This window comes from Macaca fascicularis, chromosome 3 (genome assembly GCF_037993035.2).
Source record: "Macaca fascicularis isolate 582-1 chromosome 3, T2T-MFA8v1.1".
Lineage (NCBI taxonomy): Eukaryota > Metazoa > Chordata > Mammalia > Primates > Cercopithecidae > Macaca > Macaca fascicularis.
In genome coordinates, this window is record NC_088377.1 from 200,396,300 (window position 1) to 200,422,259 (window position 25,960).

General features: G+C 47.8%; 1 protein-coding gene across 12 annotated transcripts in view; it reads right to left on the reverse strand.

Annotated features, from left to right (window-relative positions):
• The window catches only part of VIPR2 (vasoactive intestinal peptide receptor 2), a 111,290-nt gene extending 85,944 nt beyond the window's left edge, over window positions 1-25,346 (reverse strand). For all 12 annotated transcript variants that reach the window (XR_012433238.1, XR_012433239.1, XM_074036655.1 and 9 more), the window contains exons 1-2: window positions 25,134-25,346; window positions 22,849-22,948 (exon numbers count right to left, since the gene is read on the reverse strand). Coding sequence is in view for 7 of the 12 variants with exons in the window: in XM_045388029.3 (XP_045243964.2) it covers window positions 22,849-22,948; window positions 25,134-25,184 (151 nt within the window). In the remaining 5 variants the exon portion in view is untranslated. The remainder of the gene's footprint in view (window positions 1-22,848; window positions 22,949-25,133) is intronic.
• Window positions 25,347-25,960: the final 614 nt, after the last annotated feature.

Here is a 25,960-nt window from a genome sequence, read left to right on the forward strand (position 1 = left end):
GGCAATGCAGGGCGTCACATTGGAGGTGGGGCTGCACCTGCTGACCTGAGTCATGGACACAGACGGGTGCAACTCCAGTTGTCACCTACACCATGCTTGCCATGCAGCTTATGCTCTCTTTGGACAATGGGCAGCTCTGGGAGGTGGTGCCCTAGATCTTCTCATGGTTCCCCCACACCCTCCTTCCTTCTTCAGTCACCTGCCCCTACCCCACATGCAACTCCACAGAGGGTGGCAGCTGAGGGTGGGTGGCCCAGGAGGCCGGAGTCATGGGAGGCCACCCTACTGCTGTCATCAGTGACCACAAAGTGTCAGCAGGACTGGGAGGAGGGGCATGAGAGCTGAAGACGCTTCATCCCATCAGGAGTGGGGAGCAGTTCTAGGGACCAGCGAGTCAGAAAAGGAAAGCTGAGAAGCGAAGCCTCCTGAGACTGGCCATCGGCTCAGATCACAGCTTGCCTCCAACACATTGAGGAGCAAATAATTCGAATCACATCCTCCATTCAAGAAAGCTTGATTTATGTCTCAAGTGACAACAAATCTTCCTCCAGAATCTGGGCAGAGCAGGAAGTCCCAGCTGGTTCTCACGGGGAGCTCAGAGAGGCCGGGGGCATCACAGTCATCGAATACTCCCCTTGTACGGCAAATAACGGGCTGAAGGATGAGTCTCTCTCTTCCTGCAGGGGGCTGCTGAAGTCCTTGTGACCACTCCTTCCGAAAGTGGGTGTTTAAATACCTTCCCAGCCTCATGTCTGAGTGGCTGAGTTCTCTGCAATCCTCACCGCTTCTGCCCCAAACGGTAACAGTCAGGATTCTTCCTGGAGATAGCCGTGAGGAAAAGGTCCGCAGGAGGAACTCTGATTGCCTGGTTGTGATGGAGTGTGCTGCTGGATACCATTTTCTGTGTCTCAAGGAGCTGCATGTGAAAGCAGTCAGCCTGGTCCATCTCAGGGAATGAGCTTAAAACACGGGTCCCGATGAGCAAGACCAAGGTGGGAGAACAGCATCCACCTCCCCTGCCTCCTGATCCAGCCTCTTCTTGTGCAGTGCTTCCAGCTTCAGTGGGTGTTTACGGTGAATGAGATGGAGGGGAAGGAAGAGAGAAATGGAAACGTAGCTGTCATTCAATGGCAGGCGTGAGCCGGGCTCCACTGGCCCCTCTCTTCCAGCCCAGACAGAGATGCATGATCAGGTCCAAGTTCTTTCATTATAGAAAGTGACTTTTCTTCTTACCTTAAGAGAAACCAGAAAAACAGTCCTTCTTGTACTGTGGTGATTCTTTGTATAAAATCTGCTGTGACCAGAACAACATGGTATTTTGGTCTGGGGTGGTTCAGTCCAGACTCATATTAAACATCCCTGAATGGGAAAACAATTTTGTGTTTTTCTCACTGTATTTGTCATTCTCCTCAGCTGTCTCTTAAATAAGGAGCAGCCTTCTACCAGGGAGAAGAGCAGGCAAGGATGCCTGGTGCGGAGGGTCGTCCAGGAGGCAGCAAAGCAAGGCTGGACGGTCCCCTGTGGAGTGCTCACCAAGGAGGGACTGCCCACCGCACCTGGACCCCTCCCAGGCCACGAAGGCGGGGATAGAGGGGGCCACCGCGAAGTCTCATCACACCAGGCTGCCCTGGGCCACCAGGATTCTTTTACAGGAAACAGCCTAGAACTTTTCATATCTAAGGTGACAATACACATGCCTCACTTAAATATATCTTTAAGATTCCAAGCATTTTTCCAGATGTAAATTTTCAAATTAGGAAGGTAATCTCTGCCCGCTGGGAACATGTTCCAACACAACACAGCACAGGCAGAAGAGTGAAGGCCTCACGTCGGCGCCACTGAGTAGTAACAGGCTAGTGTGCAGCCTGGGCGGCAGGTGCAGCTGTGCAGGCTCCGTCTCTGCGTCCCACTGCAGCCATTTAGGACGGGTAAGAGGCTGGGCCTTGTCGCTTGTCACCTCCGTGAGCAGGTGCCTCTGTCCCTAGTATTTCTGGCTACTCTTTGAAAATTCATTTTCTAACCATCCTAGTTTAAGGTATGATTTGGTTTCCTTATTTAACACACTTAGCTCCAAACTTAAAACATTTAAGCTTAGATTTAAACAGGGGCCATCCAGCCCTACTTTGCTGCCTCCTGGCTGACCCTCTGCACCAGGCATCCTTGCCTGCTTTTTAAGTTTGGACTTAAACATTAAAGTTTGGAGCTAAACATATTAAATAAGCTTTGGGGCAGAAACCTGCATGGGAAGAGGGGAGGCCTCTCCTTCCTACGCCCAGGGTGTGAGGGGCTGGAGGGGAGGGTGGGAGACTGCCCCTGACCTGCTCCAGAGGCCTGGTCACCTCCCTCCCTCCCTCCCTCCAGGCTGCTGTTCTGATTCCTCCTTCCTTGTCCTGCTGGGCAGACTCTGACACAGCCCCAGGCCAGCTCCTTCTGAACGAGGCGTCTCCCAGGGCTCCATTTACCTAGGAGAGGTTTTCCTTCCAGTCCTCTCTCTCCACAGGGGACGGGGGAGAGGCACGGCATTCCGAGGGCAGAGGTAACTATCAGGACACCACTTCTGAGTCCAGCAACGTCAGGGACTTGCTTGGGAAAAGGACCTCCCTGCTTAGGGTCATCATGAATCTGAGACCCCAGGAGTTCGTTTGGACACACTGTTACACATGCTTAGGTGCACGTGCATGGGATACGCAGAAGTTATGGATGATTTCTTTTTACAAAAATATGATATTATACATGTGGAAATCTTCCTTGCTTTCCCACTTAATATATCATGCATATTTTTCATGCTATTCATGTAGAATGCCATCATTTTTAATGGCTGTATAACATTCCACAGTACAACCATAACACAGTTAAATGCCCCATTTGTAATCCTCAATATCCACAATGTTTATGATACAAACAAATGGCAATGAAATAATTGTCCGATAGGAAATCTAGTTATTCAGTATTTAATAAGGGCCAAAAATGCTTGAAGTTTTATCCTGTCCTTTTAAAAGGAATTATGGTTCTTTCCCAGTCAATGAAGAAAAGCCCTTCTTTACTGCAAATGCTCATTAATGATGTGTAGAGAATTATTAGAATTGGAGAAGTCAACATGGTTTAACCTCCAAAGACAACTGATTGGATATGAATCATTGACAGATATGGAAGCCAAGACGTGACAAGTTGTTGAACCAGAGCTTAGACTACTGTGCTGGCAACTTCACAGGTGATCCTCCAGCCCCCCTTTGACTCCCTATGAAGGGAAAGAGATGCTTTTATGCGTGGAGTTCTGGAGGTCACTTCCTAACCAGGTGACAAAGAGCATAATAGGAGGTCAAGGGGCACGACGGATGGCAGGATCGTGAGGTCAAGGGGCATGACGGGCAGCAGGACTGCACACTCGGAGATGCACCGGCAGGCTCACAGTGTCCCCAGACGTCTTCCTCCCGAAAGCCTTGGACCTGAATCTAATCAAGCCTTTAGCATCAAATTCTAGTTCAAAGGAACCACAGGGAACAGAGGAAGAATTCAACACCAAAAGGAAATGCTGAGGCAGAATGTGAGCTGGTTAGGGGACAGACCTGCCTGTTAAAACGCCTCCATTGTCAGGAGCCTCGGGCATGGTTTCCCAAAATATGCCCTCTAGAGTCTGTAAACACAGTGGGACCAAATGCAGCAAAATGTTGCCGAATCCAGGCCATGGAATGTGAGTATTCCACATACTCTTCTAACACCACGATTATATAAACTTTCAAACATTCAGAACGGAGCCAGCATTACTGTTGGAAAAATGCTCGTTAAGGTGAGAACGAAGACCAGGGTTCCTTTACCTGCAGAGTCCTGTCTGGCTCTGGAAAAGCAGGAGCTCACGGAATCCTGAGCCCTCCAGTGAGCAAGGCACCTGGGGGGCTGTGATGGGAAGCTGCTGGCTCATCCAGCAGAGCTAGCCAGCCCCTCCCATGGGGACCCCGAGGTCATGCACCAAAGGCTACAAAAACAGAACTGAGGTGGTGCCTGGCTGGTGGCAGAGATGAGGCTCCAGGGGCAAGTGTGCTCCCACCGGCATCTCTCTTTGGGGTCTGGAAGTCATCTCCTGAACCACTGCTCTCTTGCTTCTGCGGAGCTCACCTGCTCTCCCGGGAAGAGACTGAACTGGATAAAAATAGGCCCGGCAACAAAGGAGAGTGAATGCTGTCACCTCACTTTCTGCCATTGGGTGGGTCCGGAGGGTGCTGGCTGTGTTTCTGAGTCCCTGAAACTATTGTGAAAGCACAGGTCACGTAAAGGTGCAGGGCACACCTGTGAGCCTTTGTGCCTTCTCTGGAAAGACAGCTGCTGAGCAAGGAGGTTTCCATCTGAGCTCTAAAATGCAGATGTAACGGAGTTTCTAGAAAAAACAATTATCTTCATTTTGGCCATCAAAGTCATTGATCCTCTACACCTATTATCAGTTTAAAGGACTAACAGCTTGATGGAATGATTCACCAGTTGAGGTGGGAAAATCTTTTTTTTTAACTTTTATTTTAGGTTCTGGGGTACATGTCCAGATTTGTTATACAGGTAAACTCGTGTCATGGGAGTTTGTTGTACAGACTGTTTCATTGCCCAGGTATTAAACCCAGTATTCAGTAGTTATCTTTTCTGCTCCTCTCCCTCCAACTGGGGGAAGACCCCAGTGTTGACCGGGCACGGTGGCTCACACCTGTAATCCCAGTACTTTGGGAGGCCAAGGTGGGCAGATCACAAGGTCAAGAGATTGAGACCATCCTGGCTAACATGGTGAAACCCTGTCTGTCTCTACTAAAAATACAAAAATTAGCTGGGTGTGGTGGCGTGCACTTGTGGTCCCAGCTACTCAGGAGGCTGAGGCAGGAGAACCGCTTGAACCCGGGAGGCAGAAGTTGCAGTGAGCCAAGGTCGCACCACTGCACTCCAGCCTGGCGACAGAGCAAGACTCTGTAAAAAAGAAAAAAAAAAAAAAAAAAAAGAAGAAGAAGAAGAAGAAGAAGACCCCAGTGTCTGTTTCCTTCTTTGTGTTCATGTGTTCTCATCATTTAGCTCCCACTTATAAGTGATAATGTGTAGTATTTGGTTTTCTGTTCCTGCGTTAGTTTGCTAAGCAAAATGGCCTCTAGCTCCATCTATGTTCCTACAAAAGACATGACCTGGTTCTTTTTTATGGCTGCATAGTATTCCATGGTGTATATGTACCACACTTTCTTTGTCCGGTCTGTTACCGATCAGCGTTAAGATTGATTTCATGTCTTTGCTATTGTGAATGGAGCTGCAGTGAACATTCATGTGTATGTGTCTTTATGGTAGAATGATTTATATTCCTCTTCATATATACCCTGTAATGGGATTGCTGGGTCAAATGGTAGTTCTGTTTTTACGTCTTTGAGGAATTGCCAGTCTTCCACAATGGTTGAACTAATTTACACTCCCTCCAACAGTGTATATGTATTCCCTTTTCTCTGCAATCTTGCCAGCATCTGTTATTTTTTTACTTTTTAGCAATAGCCATTCTGACTGGTGTGAGATGGTATCTCATTATGGTATGGATTTGCATTTCTCTAATGATCAATGATGTTGACCTTTTTCCCATATGCTTGTTGGTTGCATGTATGTTTTCTTTTGAAAAATGTCTGTTCATGTCCTTTGCCCACTCTTTAATGAGTTGTTTTTCTCTTGTAAATTTGTTTGAGTTTCTTATAGATGCTGGATATTAGACCTTTAATAAGTTTAATAAGTTTGTCAGGTGCATAGTTGCAAATGTTCTCTCCCATTCTGGAGGTTGTCTGTTTACTCTGTTGATAGTTTCTTTTGCTGTGCAGAAGCTCTTTAGTTTAATTAGACTCCATTTGTCAATTTTTGCTTTTGTTGCAATTGCTTTTGGTGTCTTTGTTATGAAATCTTTTTCCATTCCTGTGTTCAGGATGCTATTGCCTAGGTTGTCTTCCAGGTCTTTTATAGTTTGGGGTTTTACATTTAAGTCTTTAACCATCTTGAGTTGATTTTTGTATATGGTGTAAGGAATGAGTCCAGCTTCAGTCTTCTACATATGACTAGCCAGTTATCCCAGCACCATTTATTGAATAGAAGTCTTTTCCCTATTGCTTATTTTTGTCAGGCTTGTTGAAGATCAGATGGTAATAGGTGTGCAGCCTTATTTCTGGGTTCTCTACTCTGTTCCATTGGTTTATGTGCCTGTTTTTCTACCACTACCATGCTGTTTTGGTTATGGTAGCCCTGTAGTATAGTTTCAGGTAGGGTAATGTGATGCCTCCAGCTTTCTTCTTTTTGCTTAGGATTGCCTTAGCTATGTGGGCTCTTTTTTGGTTCCATATGAATTTTAAAATAGTTTTTTTCTAGTTCTGTGAAGAATGCCGTTAGTAGTTTGATAGGAATAGCACTGAATCTATAAATTGCTTTGGGCAGTATGGCCATTTTAATGATATTGATTCTTTCTATCCATGAGCAGGGAAGGTTTTTCCATTTGTTTGTATCATCTCTGATTTATTTGAGCAATGTTTTATAATTCTCACTGTAGAGATCTTTCACCTCCCTGGTTAGCTGTATTTCTAAGTATTTTATTCTTTTTGTGGCAATTGTGAATGGGACTGCCTTCCTGATTTGGCTCTTAGCTTGGCTGTTGTTGGTGTATAGAAATGCTAGTGATTTCTGTTCATGGATTTTGTATCCTAAAACTTTGCTGAAGTGGTTTATCAGCTGAAGGAGCTTTTGGGCTGAGACTATAGGGTTTTCTAGATGTAGAATCATGTCGTCTGCAAACGGGGATAGGTTGACTTCCTCTCTTCCTATTTGGATGCACTTTATTTTTTTCTCTTGCCTGACTGCCCTGGCTAGGACTTCCAATAGCATGTTGAATAGGAGTGATGAGAGAGGGCATCTGAAAATCATTTTTAAAAAAATGCTTTGTCCTCTGTGAACCATGGCCATTTGCTCTGACCTGAATCATCCCAGACCAGACAAACTGACCCCTACTTGCTGATCTTGCAAAGCCAATTGGCATCCATGCCTACGGGGAGGACACAGTCTTTCCTGCAGTGTAAGATGTTCTTGGCCAGTCCGTAGGGTCCCTGAGTGAGGAGGACACGTGGAACTGTGGTTCTTTCCTCACTTTAGACTGGACCAGTGGGTGCCCAGGACTGGAAAGGCCACAGAGCTGGTCCAAGGCAGCCTGACCCTCTGGTTACTCTCAGAGTCTCGGAAATCAGCCCCTCCTGCAGCAGCTGTCCACCTCAGTTCACCACCAAATTATCTAGTATATTCTAGGGCCAGAATCTGGCTACTTGTGATTTCTATCCCCAGCTCTAGTTCTGCTTTCTGGAGCCTTCAAGGGGCCACTGCAGTTATGATTGGCAGCAGTTTAGCATGATTTCTATCCCTGCCTTACTTTGACTTTCTGCTTAGAGACCCTTCAAAATAACACCATTCCTGGACACCTGGTGTCAGCCTGGGCACTCAGGGTCATCATTTCCCAGCCACCCAGCTGACCATGCAGAGCAAAGGCCCCACGGTGTCCATCTTCAGAGCTCAGGGGCTCATAGTTGAGAAGTGGATGTTTCCTCGGAGCCACTGCCAGCATCCCTGCCCACCTCTTCAGGGAGCAGTCGTACAGAGACCCTCAGTGTTCTAGTAGCTCCATTCCAGGACCTTCTTGTCTTAGTGTTTACGGTTAAACAAAGCTCCAGAGTGAAGCTGATGAAACAATGCAGGAAGCTGGATGCGACACCACCCAGGTCCAGATTTCACAAACCTGTGGAACGTGAACTTGAGGGCTCTCGTAAACAAACCTTCCCTGCATCTGGAGATTCTGAAACGGTGGCCCACACTGCCAGACTCCTGAAATCTCCCTGTCAGTGAATGCTGCCTGTGCAGGTGGCCAATTACAAAATATCTTGTTACTCTCAGTCCTACAGGATCTCAGTTATTCTAACACAAACAGTGATTATACAAATCTACCAAATGAAGGCTTCTGTCTTTCTTTTTGTTCTGAGGATGCATGTTTACATCATTTGTTCTTAAAATATTTGCAAGTGATATGAGGGCTACATCTATGCATTCACTAAGCTGGGTATGATGCCAAATGCCATTTTAGAAATGCTGCAATTAAGAACGATGACAATAATTGCTTTTGGCAGAAATAGAGAGGGAAGAGCCTTTGGAGGGAAATACCCAAAGCAATTACCTGTCAAAACTAATAAAAGGGGCATGCCCTGGAATGCACGGAGCACAGAAATGAGAATGTACTCTTCTCAGGAGACAATTGGCAGAGGTGTGAGATGGCCACACGCTGGGAAGGGCATTAGCTGCAGCCGAGAACTGAGGGACTAACTGCAGAGATAATCTGAGAAGGGGCTCTGGGCACGACAGTAACCCTACCGTCCACAGAGGCAGAAACCAGGCAATACACCGTCCAACCAGCAGGCTGTTCTTGATGATCCAGCACGGTTTTCAGGTAAGTTTCTTCTACTTGGTAGTAACGAGCATTCATTTCTCCAGCAAACGTTTACTGAACATCTGCTGCACTGCCATGCACTGTACTATGGGCGGGATCACCTGCCACTGTGCAGGGCTCCCTGACCAGGGCTTTTCTTGCCAGAAAGGATGGTAAAGCTTAACCCTGCAAACACAGCCTTGATGTGGAAATTTGCTCCTAACATCCCCCTGGCTGGCAAGAGTCGGCTTCTGGTCCCTGAGAGAAACAGCTAAGACAGGAGGAGACAATGCCCCACAGCACAGCATGGCCTCCAAATGTGTTTAGAATGCTGCAGAGGACATTTTACAGCAAGCCGGGTTTTTTTCAGACGACTCAGATACGCTGACATTCTGTCTAATTAGTGCGCGGCACACATCCCACCCTCAACAGCCTGATGGTGAACTACAGACTGTGTCGGGAAACGCCATCTCCTGGGACACCGCCCTTAGGTGGCACCTGGAAATTGGATCACAGCAGAATTCTGAATTTCAGAAACAGCGGTTTGATTCTGGGTTGGGGTTCAGGTGGATTCCACAGGCGGGGGCCACATTCTGGTACCTGAACAAACATTAAACCCACGACTCCAAATCCAGAAATAACCAAAACTATTAAATGAACAAGAAGATTTTTCAAAGTAACGTATATAGGTCCAGATAGAACCTATGCATTTTTAAGAATGTGCTGAATCCAATACAACCCAAACATCCAAGTATGCTCCAAATGGAGCCTGAGTCAGTCCAATCCATGTGGTTGGGATCCCTGCTCAGCCATCTCTGCCTAAAGAGAAAGAATCATTGCAAATGCCTCAGAGGTGGGAGTCTCTCCCACACCTGCAGGGTCCTTGGGGCCCTCAGCTTCACACTGACAGCGGCACTGAGTAAACGCATGTGGGCATCAGGAAAACGGATGTGTGTGCTAATTCGTCTGCAAAATGCCTGAACTCTTCCCCTTCCAGATGTTTGCTGTCATTACCTTCATGGACAGCCAGTGTTTCCTTCCATGTCAAATATTCTCAAACCCTTCCCCCGAAATCCTGCCATGGCTCGGGATGCTGCTGGGGCCACAGGGGCTTAGGGTTGGGACCACACGAGACCTGCCTTAGGGTGAACATTCAAGGCCTCAAAGCATGGGGAGTCCTGCTGTGCTATTCCAAGGACAATCTTCCATAGATTTATGACCAGGACTTGCGTCTCCTCCCGGGTCATCCGAGAACACACATCCACAGCGCCAGGACAAATCGCCCACCTCCGCCTTGCAGCAAGGCCTGACCATGGGTCTCAGCATTGGGACTTGTGTCTCTTCCCGGGTCATCCCAGAACACACATCCACAGTGCCAGGACAAACCGCCCGCCCCCACCTTGCAACAGGGCCTGACCATGGGTCTCAGCAGGAATGGAGCCAGGTGAGGACACCTGGTACTGGTCTCTCCTTCAGGCTCCTGCTGCCTCTGCCCCCGCGGGACCTGACGGGGATGAGGGGACACCATCCCAGCTTAGTCAGGGCCAGCAGCTGTGCCCAGGGGCCACAGAACAGCCGGCCGTGGTGTGGGACAGCTGCTGGGCCCTGGGACGTCTGCCTCATCCACACCCTGGGACCCAGCTCTCATGACCTCACAGTCCCATCCTCTCCCAACCCCTGACCACCCTGGAGCAGTTCTGAGCCTGCAGTGGTCTCCTCATGCCCCCAGGCACCTGTTGGCACCAGAACCCACCTTCTGTCCCCCAGATGACTGAGGTCCTAACAACTGTGCAAAAACCTCTGCGCACCCCTGGCCACTCCCCTCCTGCCTCGGGCCTCCCACCTGTGTGCTGGGACCCCTTCACCCTCTCTCCAGCAGCCTTGGCAGTCCCCACCAGAGGCACTTTCCTCGCCTCTGACCCCCCTTCTTTACTCTCCCTGAAATTTCAGGAGGAGATCCCCTGCCGTCCTGCAGCCTGGGTCCTGCCCTGAGGCCTGGCTCTGGCTCCACTGATCCTTGGAGGTGGCTTCTGGAGCTGCCCTTCCCACACTTACCACAAGGGCATCTCCGTCTCCCACCTGGAGGAACTCGATCAATGAGCTTCCTCATTTCCAGGAATGCCCTAATTCCTTCCAGAAATGACTGCTCCATGGACCTTCCTGAAACACAGCTCACACGCAAACCCCACTTCTCAGGAGCCTTCAGTGCTCTCAGCTCTGCAGGTTGGGCACGCTGACCGCTCTTCTCCCTCAACCGCTCCCTCCTTCCCTCCCTGCAGCTGAGCTCAGGCCTGACACAGGCTTCTTCCACCTGCTGCACACCAAAGCCCACCACCCTTCAAGCTCCAGGGCAAAGCCAGTCCGAGCCCTGGTGTAAATGCACCCCCTCCCTCCTGTGAGCTCCCACAGCACATTTTGGTGCCAGGAGACAGTGGTCTTGGGGGCGACGGCATGTCCGTCTGCAGCTGTAAGAAGAACCCCTGTCACCACCCACCTGGGGGAGACAGGGCCAGGTAACCAGCTTCACACTCCGTCCCCTCAAACTGGCCTCTGTCCTCCCCTCTTGAAACTACCTTCACAAAAATTATAACAGTGAGAAAATGATGGCAGTGAAAGAGACCTGATTTAACCACCCCCTATCTTGCCTTTAGATGCCCTCAATTATTCCTGGGCTTAGGTCAAGCTAACTTCAGGAGACTTTTAGGTTATGGTTTAAGTGATAAGAGCCCTTCCCCCAAACTCAACCATCTTTGTAAGGCTAATGAGAGACCACCGGGCTAGGGGGAGGACAGCAGCCTGAATTCCGCTAAGGCACAGATATAAATGATTGCCAGTCGTTATTCTGGAAGTCACAAGATATGCAACCTCCCCAATTAACCCTGCAGATGACTTCGCTATTGTGGAACGTAAGATTGGCCTTTTGAGATGTCTTTTCAGGGTTTCTGCATGTCTGACACCATGGCTCCACCTGAACTGGACAACCACTCCTGTAGCCTCACCCAGAAGTGATTCAGCCCACGGAGGACCATTTCCCACGCCCCTATGATGGCACCCCAGCCAATCAGCAGCAAGCACCATTGCCTAGCGCCCCCATCCCCAAACTACCTTTGAAAAACCCTAGTCTCTGAGCCTTTGATGAGGTTGATTTGAGTAACAACTTGGTCTCCCACATGGCATGGCCAGCATCACATCAATTAAATTCTTTCTTTACTGCAATGCTGTGTATTGATTGATCTTGCTTGTGCAGTGGGCAGGAAGAACCCAGCGGGTGGTTACATTCTGCACTGGCAAGGAAAGAGCTACAGGTAAGTTACAGATCCTTTAAAAAGCTCTGTTAATAATCTCCTGGGAGGGGAGGAAGGTTGCCTTGAAATTAACTGTCAATTCTGAGCCACAGAAGCATGACCAATGGCAGGATACTTAAGCGGCTGCAGACATCTCAGCATGCTCTGGATGTGGCATCCAAGGCCCAGCATGGCAGTCTCCTCTTCCAGACAGAACACGCTGCCTCCGCCCAGTTCATCTACATGCAGAAACGGAGAGAATGGGGTGGTCTGTGCCAGGGGTGTGATAGGGGAGACTCTAGCCAGTGGAACGAGGAGGGGTCATCAAATCTTAGAAAGAAGAACATGGGGCTCTGCCCTCAAACTTCAGAGAATCGACATAGACCAGAGAAGAGAAAATGCTGATTTCACACAGTGGATGGTGAATAAATGGAAAACCTTATCTCCAGTGTAAAGGCAAACACAAAACTCTCAGGACCGTCAAACTCTTTATGCCAAAGGGAAAGTTGAGGATGGAGGCCAAGTTCATTTCACACTGATCGTGCCAATTACAAGCTTGTCTTCCCAGGTTCAGAATGACAAGATGAGATCAGCCATTTCCTCCACCTACCCAAGATACCTGCAAAACTGATGCTTCCTTTACCCCCTTTCTTTCTTCAAAAGTTCATCTGGTCTGATGTAAAATGCAGATTTACCAGGTACTAACTAAAGTCTCAGCGTGTGGCCATTTGCCTTACTACCTCCTCGCCCCTCTCCCCACAGGACTTTGCCCTTTAAGGACAAGTATAAACGCTAACCCTCCTGAAGACCTCTTCAGAAAAGATAGAGGTGTGTCTGTGACTCATGTTTTTTCTGGATGTGCTGTAAGACTGGCTTAATAAACCTCTTGAAACCTTCATTGAAATCCATGCCTCAGTCGCTGATTTTGGTTATCACCAGAGGTGGCTTAAGCTTCTCAAAGTCAAAATGGAGACAACACCTGAAAAATCCCTAAGCAGACACAACCAGTCACGTCTCATAAATTACCTCAACCTTGATTGATTTGCAAACATAAGGGACACTTAACCTGAGCCATTTCTTGTAAATTCCCATTTTAAAGAAGAATAGAACTTAAGCTTAACAACCAGAAGTAGCCAACAAACTTTTAATAACCATATCAATGAGGGACTTTCCAATGGGACAGAACAAATGAGGCAGCTGTGCAAGTGTAACCAAGCCAGCATTCTTTGCTTTACTTCTGTGTTCGTCTATTAAAAACCTCCCCCTCGCATTCCCTCAGGGGAGTTCCTGAACCACCTCGGGTTTGGAGCTGCCTGGTTCATGAACTGTTGCTTGCTCAAGTCAACTCTTTAAACATGTCACTGTGCCTCGGTTTACCTTTTTGACAGTCTGGTGTCAGAAGTGAGATCTGAAGGAGACCCTCGATGATCCCCAGGAGCAGTGAGTAACCAGGCATGGGCAGCCCCCAGGCCACTGCACTTACTGCTCTCCTGCTGCATTTGGTGGCCACAGGATGAGCCCCTCTAGGAGGTTGAGCTCCACAACTTGCATCCTGAGCTCTCTGACTCCATGGGAGCAGTTTTGTTCCAGAGCTCAGCCTGGGTCTGACAGGGACTGCACTGGAACCTGGATTGGGATCCAGAGTCAAACTGGGTGTTCTACAGGAACTGGCCTGGGTCTAGTTGGAGGCCTCAGGTAAGAAAAATGTGAGAAAAACAGGGAATTATAGGTTCATCAGAATCCATGGAGTCTGGGACTCCCCATCTGGAACTCCAGCTCATTTTATGTTCAGAAACTACAGACCCAGAACCCGTGGCTTTCTTGAGAAATGGGTGCAGCTCAGGAGGATGACTCAGAGTCACAGTGGCCACAGTGGGAAGTTTATTCCAGACTAAATCATTCACGTACTGGCACATTCAAGAGAAAGGAATCCTGAGTGTCTGCAAAACCACGCAATACATTTTTTGATTGGCATACAGATTGATTTTACACAGAATGACTCCAAAAACACAGCCTCCCTAGAAGAATCTCTACAACACTCGAACAAAACACTATTTTGAGTCTACTAACATTTGATTTCTTGCCTTTTCCATATGAAGATTCTGAAAACTAACTTCCTTACAAATTAAATCCTCCACTGAGCCTGGGGCATCTGCAACAACTAACTCAGATTTTGGCCTTGCACACAACCCTGAGCTATTACAAAAGCAGCCACCTGAAGCTGAAGAGGAGGACTTGTCAACACACCAGTGTCTCCCGGCCACTCCCTAAACATGGCCTGCAGTCCCAATAAGGCTGACCCCGGACAACAGGCAACTATGCCCACAACTCCTCTCTGGAGAAAACTTAATGTCCTTTCTCCCTGCCTTAGAGATACTGAAATCTTTAAAATGCAGGCATCTGGGAAATGACTCAGCAGAAGGGAGAAAAAATGGGAACACTGTAGAAAAAAACTGGCAAATGGAAAATCTTAAAGTCCTTTCCATATGTATTAACAAAAGACTTTGGCCATCCAAACAGGTAACTTTATCTGCCAAGAACACAATTTGGACTGACCACTGAGTTTTATATTATTGTACGTGGCACAGGGCTACAATTTGAGAACAGAAGCCAGGAATCTCTGCTTCTGTCTGTTTGGTTATGTACGTCTATATGTATGTATGTTATTTATATGTCACATTATCCTACCTCCCGATATTATTATTAGAAATAACATATAAAAGAGCTGTATTTTACTGGCCTAAAGAAAATTAGGTGCTTGTATAAATCAAATATTTTGTCAGAAAAAAAGGAACTAACCCAATGGTTTTCAAGTTCATATAACTTGAGTAATCTTTAATAAATAAGAGTATCAATGATTTAGTAGAAATGGACATTCTACCTAGCTGAGCTAGTCAAATAAGCTCATTATTCCTCTTAAAAAATTTGTCAACAAAAAAAGTAACCTGAGATGACAGGTAGTTTGATATTATCTGTTTAAAAACAGTTTCCAAAATCTTTTTGAAAACTTGAAATTCTGAAATTATACTGTTAAATTAAATGATATTTGCTACATATCTAGATCATACCCAAATAAGATAAACTACTAAAACACTAATTCCTAAAAAGAAGTTTAAGCTTAAGTATTTTTGGCTTATTATAGAGGAACTGGAGCTACCTGGGTCTGCCAGTAAGCGTGTCCTGTGCTAAGAAAGTACGTGCCATTTAATAACTATGATATCATGTACTTCCTAATTCACAGTGCATATTAATGTCACTAAGGATTAAGAATTTGAATTAACATGTGTAATTAAAACCACTAGAAATAAATATCAAAGCAAACAACTGTATATGAAAAATGTACACAGAAAGTAGGATGTGTTTTTAATAAGGAAAAGTATATGAGGTCTGTGTTTAAGGAAAAAGAGAGTACTTTTATCTTAAAGCAAGATGACTGATTGTTCCAGAATGGAAAAGAAGAAAATGAGTAAGACAAAAGCTGGTTGGGTATACACAGTTGCAGAAGGTCTGACAAAAGAAATTTTATGTGTGGTCAAACTTCTAAGATTAGAATGATTTTATTTATAAGTTTCTGTTAAAAAAAAAAAAGCTTAGTAAAGTACTGACACAAAGTGAGTTTGTTTTCTCTCTATTAATAGGACAGTATTTTCTTGAATATTGGTCTTCTCTTAATTACAAAAGTGTTTTTTTTTTATGTTTTAAATAATTCTCCTAGAAAACAATGATTTTGTGTTTTATCAGGATAACTTATTAAGCTTCATGCTGTCTTTATTTAGTCTCTGATTAGTTAAGAAAAATGAGTCTTTAATATTAAAAAAGGGCCAGCTGTCAGGGGCTCGCGCCTGTAATCTCAGCACTGTGGGAGGCCAAGGCAGGTGGATCACTTGAGTTTGAGATCAGCCTGGCCAACATGGTGAAACCCTGTCTCTGCCAAAAATACAAAAAATTAGTTGGGCTCAGTGGCACATGCCAGTAATCCCAGCTACTCGGGAGGCTGAGGCAGGAGAACTGCTTCAACCCAGGAGGCGAAAGTTGCAGTGAGCCGAGATCACACCCCTGCACTCCAATCTGGGCAACAGAGTGAGTGAGACTCCGTCTCAAAAAATAAATAAAATAAAATAATAAAAATTATATTTAAAAAGGAAAGTTATTTTTTACAATCTGGTGTCTGTTCCATAAAAACCTGCTGGAAAATATTAATAGGAGGAAGCTGGGTGCGGTGACTCACACCTGCAATCCCAGCTCTCTGGGAGGCCAAGGCGGGTGGATCACTTGAGGTCAGGAGTTCGACCAGCCTGGCCAACATGGTGAAATCCCATCTCTACTAAAAATACAGAAATTAGCTGGGCTTGGTGACAGGCGCCTATAATCCTAGCTACTCAGGAGGCTGAGGCAAGAGAATTGCTTGAACCCAGGAGGCGGAGGTTGCAGTGAGCTGAGATCATGCTATTGCACTCCAGCCTGGGTGACAGAGCAAAACTCCATCTCAGAAAAAATAAATAAATGAATAAATAAATGAGAGGATCAGCCAACGCATCAGCAAATGTCAACCGGATGGTTTAATTTCCACTCATCCCACGACACGAGGCAAGCCTCAAACATACAGGCCCTGGCCATGAAGCCTTTGGAGCATCACTGGAACTGGGTATTGACCCAGAAAACTCTACAAAGCTTTGTGACCAAAGAGGTTCAAGTCTCAAGTCCCCTTCAGGAAGAGCTGCAATCTGCTCAAGTGTCCAAGTTTGCCTCTGTTGCTCATAACAACATACCAGAAACTGGGTAAATTACAAAGGAAAGGCATTTATTTCTTACAGTTATGAGGCTGGACAAGTCAGGGTCGAGTGGCCACAATGGTGAGGGCTTTCCTGCTGGTTGGGACTCCTCATGGTCCCCAGGTGGCACAGGGCATTGTGTAGTGAGGGGGCTGAGCGTGTTGGCCCAGGTCTCTCTTCTTATAATAACACCTCTCTCATGAAAACCCACTAATCTATTAATGGATTAACCCACTTACGAGGGCAGAGCTTCCATGATCCAATCACCTCTTCAAGGCCTGTCTCTCAATACTACCACATTGAGGATCAACTTTCCACCTGAGTATTGAAGGAGATAAATATTCAAACCACAGCACATCAAAAACATGTGAAAGCCAAAGCCACCAAGAATCTGACAGGCCGCACAAAAGCACACATTAATGTCCATCCATAGTGGCCATGTACCCCAGACAAGCACTGCTGCCCAGGAAGAAGCTGAGAGGCCACTGGCCGCACTGAGGAGCTGTGTGTGTGGAGAGCTGCACACTGGCTGTGGGTCTGGTTTCCATTGAGCCAGGCCAGGTCTCTGAGCCTCTCGAGAACCCCTGCGCCAACACAGTCCTTGTGGAAGATCAGGCTGAGCCCAGGAAAAGGAGGAGGCCCGACAGACAACATGCCGTAAAAACCATGGCTCGTAAGTAAAGAATGTGAAATGGGTATATCAATATAAAATCATAAAAAATGAGGCCAGCAGGAATTGTTACTGTTGTGGCCACCTGGAGAAGGAGCAGCCACTCGTCACCAACCCCCACCAGCAGGACAGGAAGCAGCCAGGTTCTGAGGACGTACCTGGGAAGGAGGAGGCAGGTGTGAGAGCCCAAGGATGGAGGAGACAGAGATCAAGGGAGGGGAGTGGAGAGGGCAGAGAGGTGTGCACTGGGAGAGGCCATCGACAGGTGGGAGCTTGCTGCGTCTCGGGTCACCAGCACCAGACTGAGCCCTGACCTCAGAAGGAGGGGTGGGGAGGAAGCTGACTCTGACCCCATCAGCAGCAGCTCACCCCAAGGGGCCGGCCGCCCAGCCCGAATGGCTTCCTGTGACCCACTGTGGTCACGTAGGCAACAGCTCTGTTCTTCCCAGACAGGAGAAGCCACTGGTGCACCTCCGAGTGGCTCCTTCACCTGCCGGAAACTGACTTCTCAACCATAAATCCCTTTATGATGCTTAAGATAAGCATTTTATTCAGGGTAAAAATTAATTCAGTGAGAGTTGTTTCCTATAAAAAATAAATATAAAGACATTACTTAAAAAAAAAATAGAGACAGCTTCTTGCTCTGTTGTCCAGGCTGGAGTGCAGTGGTGCCATCACAGCTCACTGCAGCCTTGAACTCCTGGGCTCAAGCGATCCTCCTGCCTCGGCCTCCTGAGAAGTTGGGACTATAGTGTGTGCCACCACACCAGGTTAATTAAAAAGTTTTTCTGGTGTCTTGCTATGTGAATCAGGCTTGTCTTGAACTCCTGCCTTCAAGTTATCCTCCTGCCTCGATCTCCCAAAGTGCTGGGATTACAGGTGTGAGCCCATTGCACCAGGCCATAAAGACATTACTTTAAGACTATCTCAACCAATAAACAGTTATTAATTATTTAAATATCCAAGACGAGGAAATGACCTTAAGGAGTTTAGAAAATAGAAACAATCTAGTCAAAAAGATCCAAAAGAAAAAAGTGACCAGGCTGTTTATCTCACCAGTCCAAAGAGTAATTTGCACTAGGACAAGGACCTACTTATATCAGAGAGAAAACGGAAAGGAAAGAGATAGGCACCAATTAAGATGCAGCTGATGTCTACACCATCAATATTGACATCAGAGGAACCTACTTCTCTGCTCTCTGCCGTGGATTCCAAAACTGCTTGGTTCAGACCTCCCGGAGCATAAGACAGTGATTATTCATTTAGTTTCTTAGCACAGGTCTGACTGGAACGTCTGCTAAGGACCAGGAACAGCGAGCTCCCACCAGAGCTTCAGCTGTCACAGCAGAGACCAGCATCACAGGACAGCTGAGCCGAGACCACAGCGCGAGGTGGAATGCTGCCGTCAGCACAGGCCTTGGACCCCCCAAGGAGGGCCAGGCCCCACATGATGTTGTGGAACCCATTCGTGGACACTGTCTGGTTTCCTCTGACAAAGAGGAACAAGAAAGAAAAGACTAGGTGTAAAATGGGATGTGATTAAGTATATTCCACGTGACACAACCGTCACAGGAATGAGAAAGTAGGCAAAAATCATGTCATTTGGTCATAGGAGATGGTGATTCCAATTTTATATTAGTGGCTTGAAGTTAACCCTCAAATGCTGGTGAAATATTTTATTCCCACCAACAAAGCAGTCACTAGAACATTGTTTGTAGTAGCAAAGCACTGTCAACTACCTAAAAGTCCATGGACCTGGGAGAGACTAAAGAAACACATTAGAATACTATAGCAGCTCTTAAATAGAATATAAGGACAAATACAGAACAGTCACCAAATACATTGTTAAGTTAAAATACAAAACAGAAAAGAAAAGCAAGATGCTGAGTGCATGTGTGAAGAGTGTGCCAGCTTCCACGTGTCTGGAAGGAAAAGTGGGGTCTACCCATGTGTGGACTTGTGCATGCCCCGACTCTCCAGGGGCAGTTTGGGGCTGGCAGCAGCAGAGTCTGTAGAGACATTTCCTATTACTTACATTCTGAACAGAATTTTTCTGTGTGTGTGTGTGTGTGTGTGTGTGTATAATCACTTAATTTCTACTGTGAGAAGTTTCATTAATTTGTTCAGCAAAAGCTTTTAAAATATCTTTTTAGATGCTAAGTACCGTGTGAGACTCGGGAGAAGCAACAGAAACAAGATGCCATCTCCTCTGGGCACTGTAGGAGAAGGACCAAGAAATCACACGCTGAGTTACGATCACAAAAGTCTCAGGATACTATGGGACGTAAAGGAAACACATTTATATCCTACTCAGCAGCCACCAATCCTTACTTGAGATAATTTTCCCAAGTATAGAAAATATGTTTCTCTGACATAAGTCATCCTTCTTTCTGGGGATGTTTGTATAGCAAACAACCTAGGAGAGTTCGATAATTAAGATAATTAAGATATCATCTCTCTTTGTAACAACGGCTGGGGGTTTGCCAGCAGCCTCCTTTTGACATCGTGGGTTTCCTAAGCCAGTTCTCCTCAGCTATGACACAAATGCACTGCATCCGTGTGGGCCGCTCCCACTGCTCCTGGGGGACTTGGGAAGCAGAGGGAACCCGTGGGTACATGCAGCTCATGATGCCTGCTGTGTGTGAACAGCAAGTCTCTTGTCTCTGGCCCAGCATCTCACGTCTTCTGCAGCACCTGCAAAACTGTGACAGGCTACCTTGTTAGCCTGCAAGTGGGGAATGACCTCAAACCCTTCACAGTTCCTGACACGTAGATCGAAATAAGTTCAGCATCCATTGTTTAAAAGAAAAATCAAAGAAAAGTTAGTTTTTAAGCCTAGCACCTTCCATGGCCTGGTCTAAGCTGACATTCACCATCAGATCCATTTCAGCCATGTGCCTCTGAAGGATGGCTCAGAACAGGGAGCTCCCAGACACACAGAAACCACCCAGCTTCTCTGCAGCGCAGGTCACACCCCTCCAGACACAGGCGTTAAGAATGATTTGAAGTCACACGAAAGTTCCTATCCAGCCTGTGCCTAGGCAGGAAGCCTGGACAAAGCCCCCTGAGAGACCTGTCCTTTCCACCTGCAGGTTGGCATGGCCACGGGAAGAGGGCTGGATCTCGGCTCTGACGCCTGGAGTGCCTCACACGCATATCAGCAAGAGAAAGCTTGTCTTAGTGATGCATCAATGTTAAGTCACACAGCTCCAAATAACTCCTAAGCTTACAAAGCGAATCCCGTTAGAGAGTTTAGAATTGAAATTGGTTTCTGTCTGGATTTGTGTGTTTTTTTTTTTTTTAGATTCAACATGTAATAAAGAGAAAAATTTCCAAATCAGACTTACACAAATTATGTCACTGGAATTGGAAGCTAGGTTTTTTTCACCTCATTTCTGGCACTCTTTCACACAAATTTCTTAATCGTACAGATTTAGAAGTGGCTGTTACAGACCCTCAGTGTCTCACCTCACCTGGCATCAGGTGCAAATGCACACTGTTGTCCCGTGGAGTCACTCAGCCCATCTAATCAGACGCCTTCCTCAGCCTCAGCCTGTGGATTTTGGTTCACATCGCTGATAGCATCTTTATTCTGGTAACTTACTTCTATTTACATCTCTGGCATTTGAGCCATGCATATTTCAAAGAGTACAAAAAAAAAAAAAAAAAAAAAAAAAAAAGAGTGGCCAGGCTGAGGCCCCGGCACGTTGCTGCTTCTCTCCTAAAGGGCATTGTCTTGTTACCAAGTACTTCATGCAAGTCAAAAAGGTAAAACAGATGAGATACAGATATTTTTCCTACAGAGCTGATACTGGAAATAAAAGCCTTCAATACAGGATGTCCAGGTAGACACCTGTTGCTACAAAAAAGCCCAGTGACAAGTTTCCCAACCAACACTGCCTACAAGGGGCCCTCAGGCCCGCTCAAGCTGGTGTGGGGCTGAGTGACTGCCTGGGACCTGTGGCCCCTAGCGTCCGATGTGACTCACACACAGACTGCCCACTGAGGAGGAGCCCCTGTGAATAGTTTAAATGTGCTGACCTATCTTTGGGTGAAGGTACCCCAGGAAGCATCTCCAATCTTGGGTTAAGCTAGGGTCCAGCTACTGTGCAGTGAGCCATCAGATAGCTCCAGGCTCCCTCAAAATCTTGTTTTCTTAAAGTATTGCTTGCAAGCTTTTAAGAAAGTGGAATATTTTATATAAATCTGCATTTCTAATATCCCATGAAAACAAGAAACTGGACAATTTGGAACTTGGAGGTGAGGAGGGCTGCCCAGGTCCCCAGGCCCCCAGGTAACCAGGTAATCCTAAACGCCCGTCTCTCCTCAGGACTACCTTTCCTAACTCAGAATTTTCACTGGGAAGAAGGACCCTCCATGGCCATGCTGCTGCTTCTGCCGTGGCGACCTGGCTGCCTCCTCCATCCACATCTCCTTGGCTGCGTCAGCATTTCCCAGGACAGACTCTCAGCATGGCTTCAGCTTTATTTGCCTTTCTCTGGACAGAGTTCAAACAGACAATCTGGAAGATGGGCCAGAACCATGCGTGCACCACGGAATCACAGATCTTTAAAGCCGGAAGAAGTCTTGGAGGCAGAGCTTGCATGTTTCAGACTGGGAAATGGTGGCTCAGAGCGGGATGGGAATGGTGAGGGACACCAGTTTTAGTGGCAAGCTACAGCCCCATTGTCCAGCATGGAGACCGCTGGCCGCCTGTGGCTACTGGACCTTGAAATGGGGTCCAAATTGTGTTGTGCTGTAAGCACAAAAAACACACTGGACTTCTACAACTTAGCATAAAATAAGAATGTAAAATTAATAATTTTAGGTTGATTATACGTCAAAATGTTAAAGATTCAGATTTATTCAGGTAAATAAATGATACTATTAAAATTAATCTCTCATGCTTCTTTTACTCATTGTAATGTGGCTTGTATTCTATTTCTGCTGGGCAGGGCTATTCTTGAATAAAGCCCACCATCTGAGGCCCTCTACAGGACACCAGACTGTTTTAACACAGATTTAATTTCTTTCTTGAAGAGGAGAAAATCATGACAAAGAGCAGAGAAAGCTGACGGACAAAGGCCTTGCTACTATTTATAGGCTGGGTGCTATCCCAGGGCAGAGTCTATAAACAGGTTGTTAGCAGGCCCAGTTGGGGCATGATGGCCCAGCACGCCTCTGTCGAACTGGAGAAGGCAATCTGCACGTTCACAGTGTGCACCGCAGGCCCGTCTTCAGCACAACCAAAGTCCCATTTTCCTATTTACTTTCTGCCAAGGATCCATCATCCTTAACCAGATCAAACTCATCTGTCCTATAGCTAGGAATTTAAAATGCAAGAATTCAGATAAATGCTTTTATCCCCTGGAAAACTGAAGCTGCTTTTGCAAAGCATAACAAAGCCCGTGAAATTGTTTTAGTAACTGTTGCTATCATCTCAAACCATGGAAACTATTATTGTTAAGAATTAAGGTTTTCTTTTTGAAGGTGTGTGTGAAGACCCTACCTATCCAACACTCTATAGTTCATTAATAAACAGTGGGAAGTGGCCTTTCTTTTTCTTTTTTCTTTTTTTTAAAGATGCAGGTGATGACCCTGAAGCACAGCTGAGTGAGGCATATTCCCGGGTTAGAATGTCACTGGAGTTCTTACTCACCAAGCTCTCTGCCTTACCTTTGTATTGTTCTGTTGGAGACCTCAGAAGCTCTGCACATTTTGTTTCTTCCTCCTGTATTTCCAGATGAAATCGGCATTCTGGGTGAATGCTGTTCACCTGTTCAAGGTTAAAAGAAATATTAATAACTAAAAATTCCACAATAAGAGGAAAAGCAAGCAAAAGTTCTACAAAAACAACCCAAAACCTCACAGTTTTAAACTGCTTCCAAACTTAAATGCATTTAAAACCAATCACCTTAATTTTTCCGGCATTTTAAAAAAACTTCATTATTTACTTTGTAAAGGTAATAGAAAACAAATACAAAATCTAATAGAATTTTTTTTCTGAGCAGGAAAATGAACTTACTAACATAACACATCGGTACTAATTTGGAGGCAACAGAGCTCTTTACTCCATTAATCTCTCCATAGCCGGCTCCTCCATTTCGCAGCCTTTGGTTTGGTTTAAGTGGATGCCTGTGGACTGTGCAGCTTCCTCCGAGGACGGCCTCCACCCGGGGAAAGAGCCGTGAAAGAAGGGCTTTATTTTTAAAGGTGTTGGTACACGTTGAAAGCTTAACCCTCTAACTACAGATAAAACTGCAATCATTTTGACTAGAATTTGGGGTGGAAGAGATTTTCAAAAAGATGAGCAAGATGAGGAGGGAGGCAGAGGCGGGGAATCACCATTGTGGCCCCACAGAGACGAGGGGGCGATTTCCAGTCAGGCTCCATCAAGGGAGTGAAAGATGCTACAAAGATAGTAATTAGCAGTCTATTAACGTGAGAAGAAGACGGAACTACACAATGCTTCCTCTCCGAAGGCACCATTTCTACCTAGATCAACATTCTTGTTCTTCACGCCCACCCGCAAGTCAGCCCAGGGCCTGCCTAGCGGCCCTTAGGGGCTTACGGAGGGCTCCCTCCACCCATCCTTTTGGTCTTGATCTTCTCCCTCCCCGCCACTACCCAAAATTCTACTTGTACTAAAGTAATAACCACAGAGAATCATACTGTGGGGTGCATTATGGCCATCTATGTTTAGTTATCTTACTATTGAAATGGTCAGTAAGAGTTCCAACCAGGAACACAATTTCCTAACACAATTAAGGGGAAAACAATGCTGGAACTGCTGCCACCTTTAGCTCCATTTAAAAGAGCCCGGAGCTTGCTTCTAAGAGCTGGTGACTGAACCAGCACCAGGCACTGACTCCCGGCTCCAAGTCCTCTGTTTTCATGCAGGACAAGTGAGTGGCTTAAATTTCAGAATTAAGGAAATTATATTGATGTAAAAAGAAAAAACTTTGTTAACGTATAAAAGACATTATAATACCTGACATTCCTGGAATACGCAGAGCAATGACTTAGGACGCTTTTTAGCAATGAAAGCGGCATTAACCATGATAAAGCCCAGTACTTTCCAAGGACCCGCTCCGCAAAGCGCCCACTCTGGAGGGAGGAAAGCCCGGCTGCGCCCCCGCGCAAGGCCAGGGAGTGTGGCTGGAGCCCCGCTGCAGACCGGGCGTCGCCGGTTAATCAATGACACCGTCCCGTCGGCAGCGCAGCCTCCCAGCGGCAGAGCGGCCGCGGATCGATCCAGACCCACCTCGGCTGCCACGCGCACGAAAACCGCGCGCACCGCAAACCCGCTTCAGTCTCCGAGAGGAAAGCAAGAAACAACGCTCGGATTTTTTTCTTTCTTTCCTTTTTTTTAAAGGTTCACAAAGGGAATAATTCAGAACTCCATGCGCGAAGGCACTTATTCAACAAACTTATGCGCGGTTCTTTTCCTCCAGTGCTCTTGGGGAAAAAAGCAACTATTTTCAAAAGGAAACTTTACTTAACCGACGCCACGTCCCCCCGACACTAAAACAAACAAACAGTAAGTATAGGGAGGCGCCGAGAGGCATCTGCGGCCAACGCCTACCCCGATCTCCCCGTGAAACGTGCAGCCCGCGCAGGTGCCCGCAGCTCCCAGCTCCCGGGACGGCCCCGAACCAGCTCATCGTTGACGCGTCCAGGGAGAAACGATCCCGTTCCCAGCAAACCCCGGACGATGGGGCGCGGGGAAGGGCGCAGGCAGCCACCCAACCCGAGTCCCGAAACCCGGCGGGGCCGGAGCTTGGCGCTTCACGCTCCCCCGGAGGAAGCTCCGGACCCCCGGCGACCCCGCTCCCCCTCCCCGACCCCGCCCGCGCTCCAGCACCCGGGAGGAAGGCGAAGCCCGGCGGGAGCAGCGCTCTCATCGGAAGGGGAGACCCGGGTCCGGGGCGCCGTGGGGCGGGGGTCGCGGGCGCACTCACCGGGGCGAGCAGCCAGCAGGTCAACAGCGCGGGCGGCAACAGCGTCCGCATCCCGAGCTCAGGGTGCCGGGGGCCGCCCAGCGCCCGCCGCCTCCGTCCTGGGTCCCAGCGGTTCCGCCGCCTCCAGCATGGGCCGGGCGCGAGTGAGCGGAGACCTCGGGCCCCGCAGCTGCAGCCGAGCGGCCCGAGCGCGTGGGCCGCCCCCTCAGTCCCGGCAGCTGGAGCGCGCTCCCTGCTCGCCGGTCCCCGCCGCGCCCCGCCGCTCCGCCCCCCGCCCCTGTCCCCGCCCCGCGCTCCCCCAGTCCTCGTCTCCCTCCTCCCACGACAACCGCCGCTCCGCGCCCCTCCTCCCCGCCCCCCACCTCCTCCTCCCCTGCGCCCCGCGCCCTCCTCGCCCCTGGGCTCTCTGTCCCCACCGCGCGCTCCCTCTGGTCTCCGCGACCCCCCAGCCTCTCTCCCCGTCCCCTCCCCTCTTCTCTGCCCCGCGCCCCACTCCCAGCGGCGCCTCGCTGATTCTGTGGGCGGAGGGGCTGGGAACGGGGTGCTCAGTGCGCGCCCGGCTCCGAGTGGAGAGAACCGGGAAGAGCGGCCGGCGCGGGGCGGGGAGAGGAGGACCGGGCCAGGTGTGCGCTCGGAAGGGGCGGATGCCTTTGCCGCCGCCTGTACCCGCCTTTCCAAATAACTGCAGAAACCCAAGAAAGCGGCCAGAGACCCGTCCGGGGTGGGCGCGTCGTCTTTGTAGCCGGTGGGGCTCGGTTGGGGCGTCTGAAAATGGAGAAAATTAGAGTGCCTTTTGGTGGGGACCCCCACAGCCTCAAAAGAGGAAA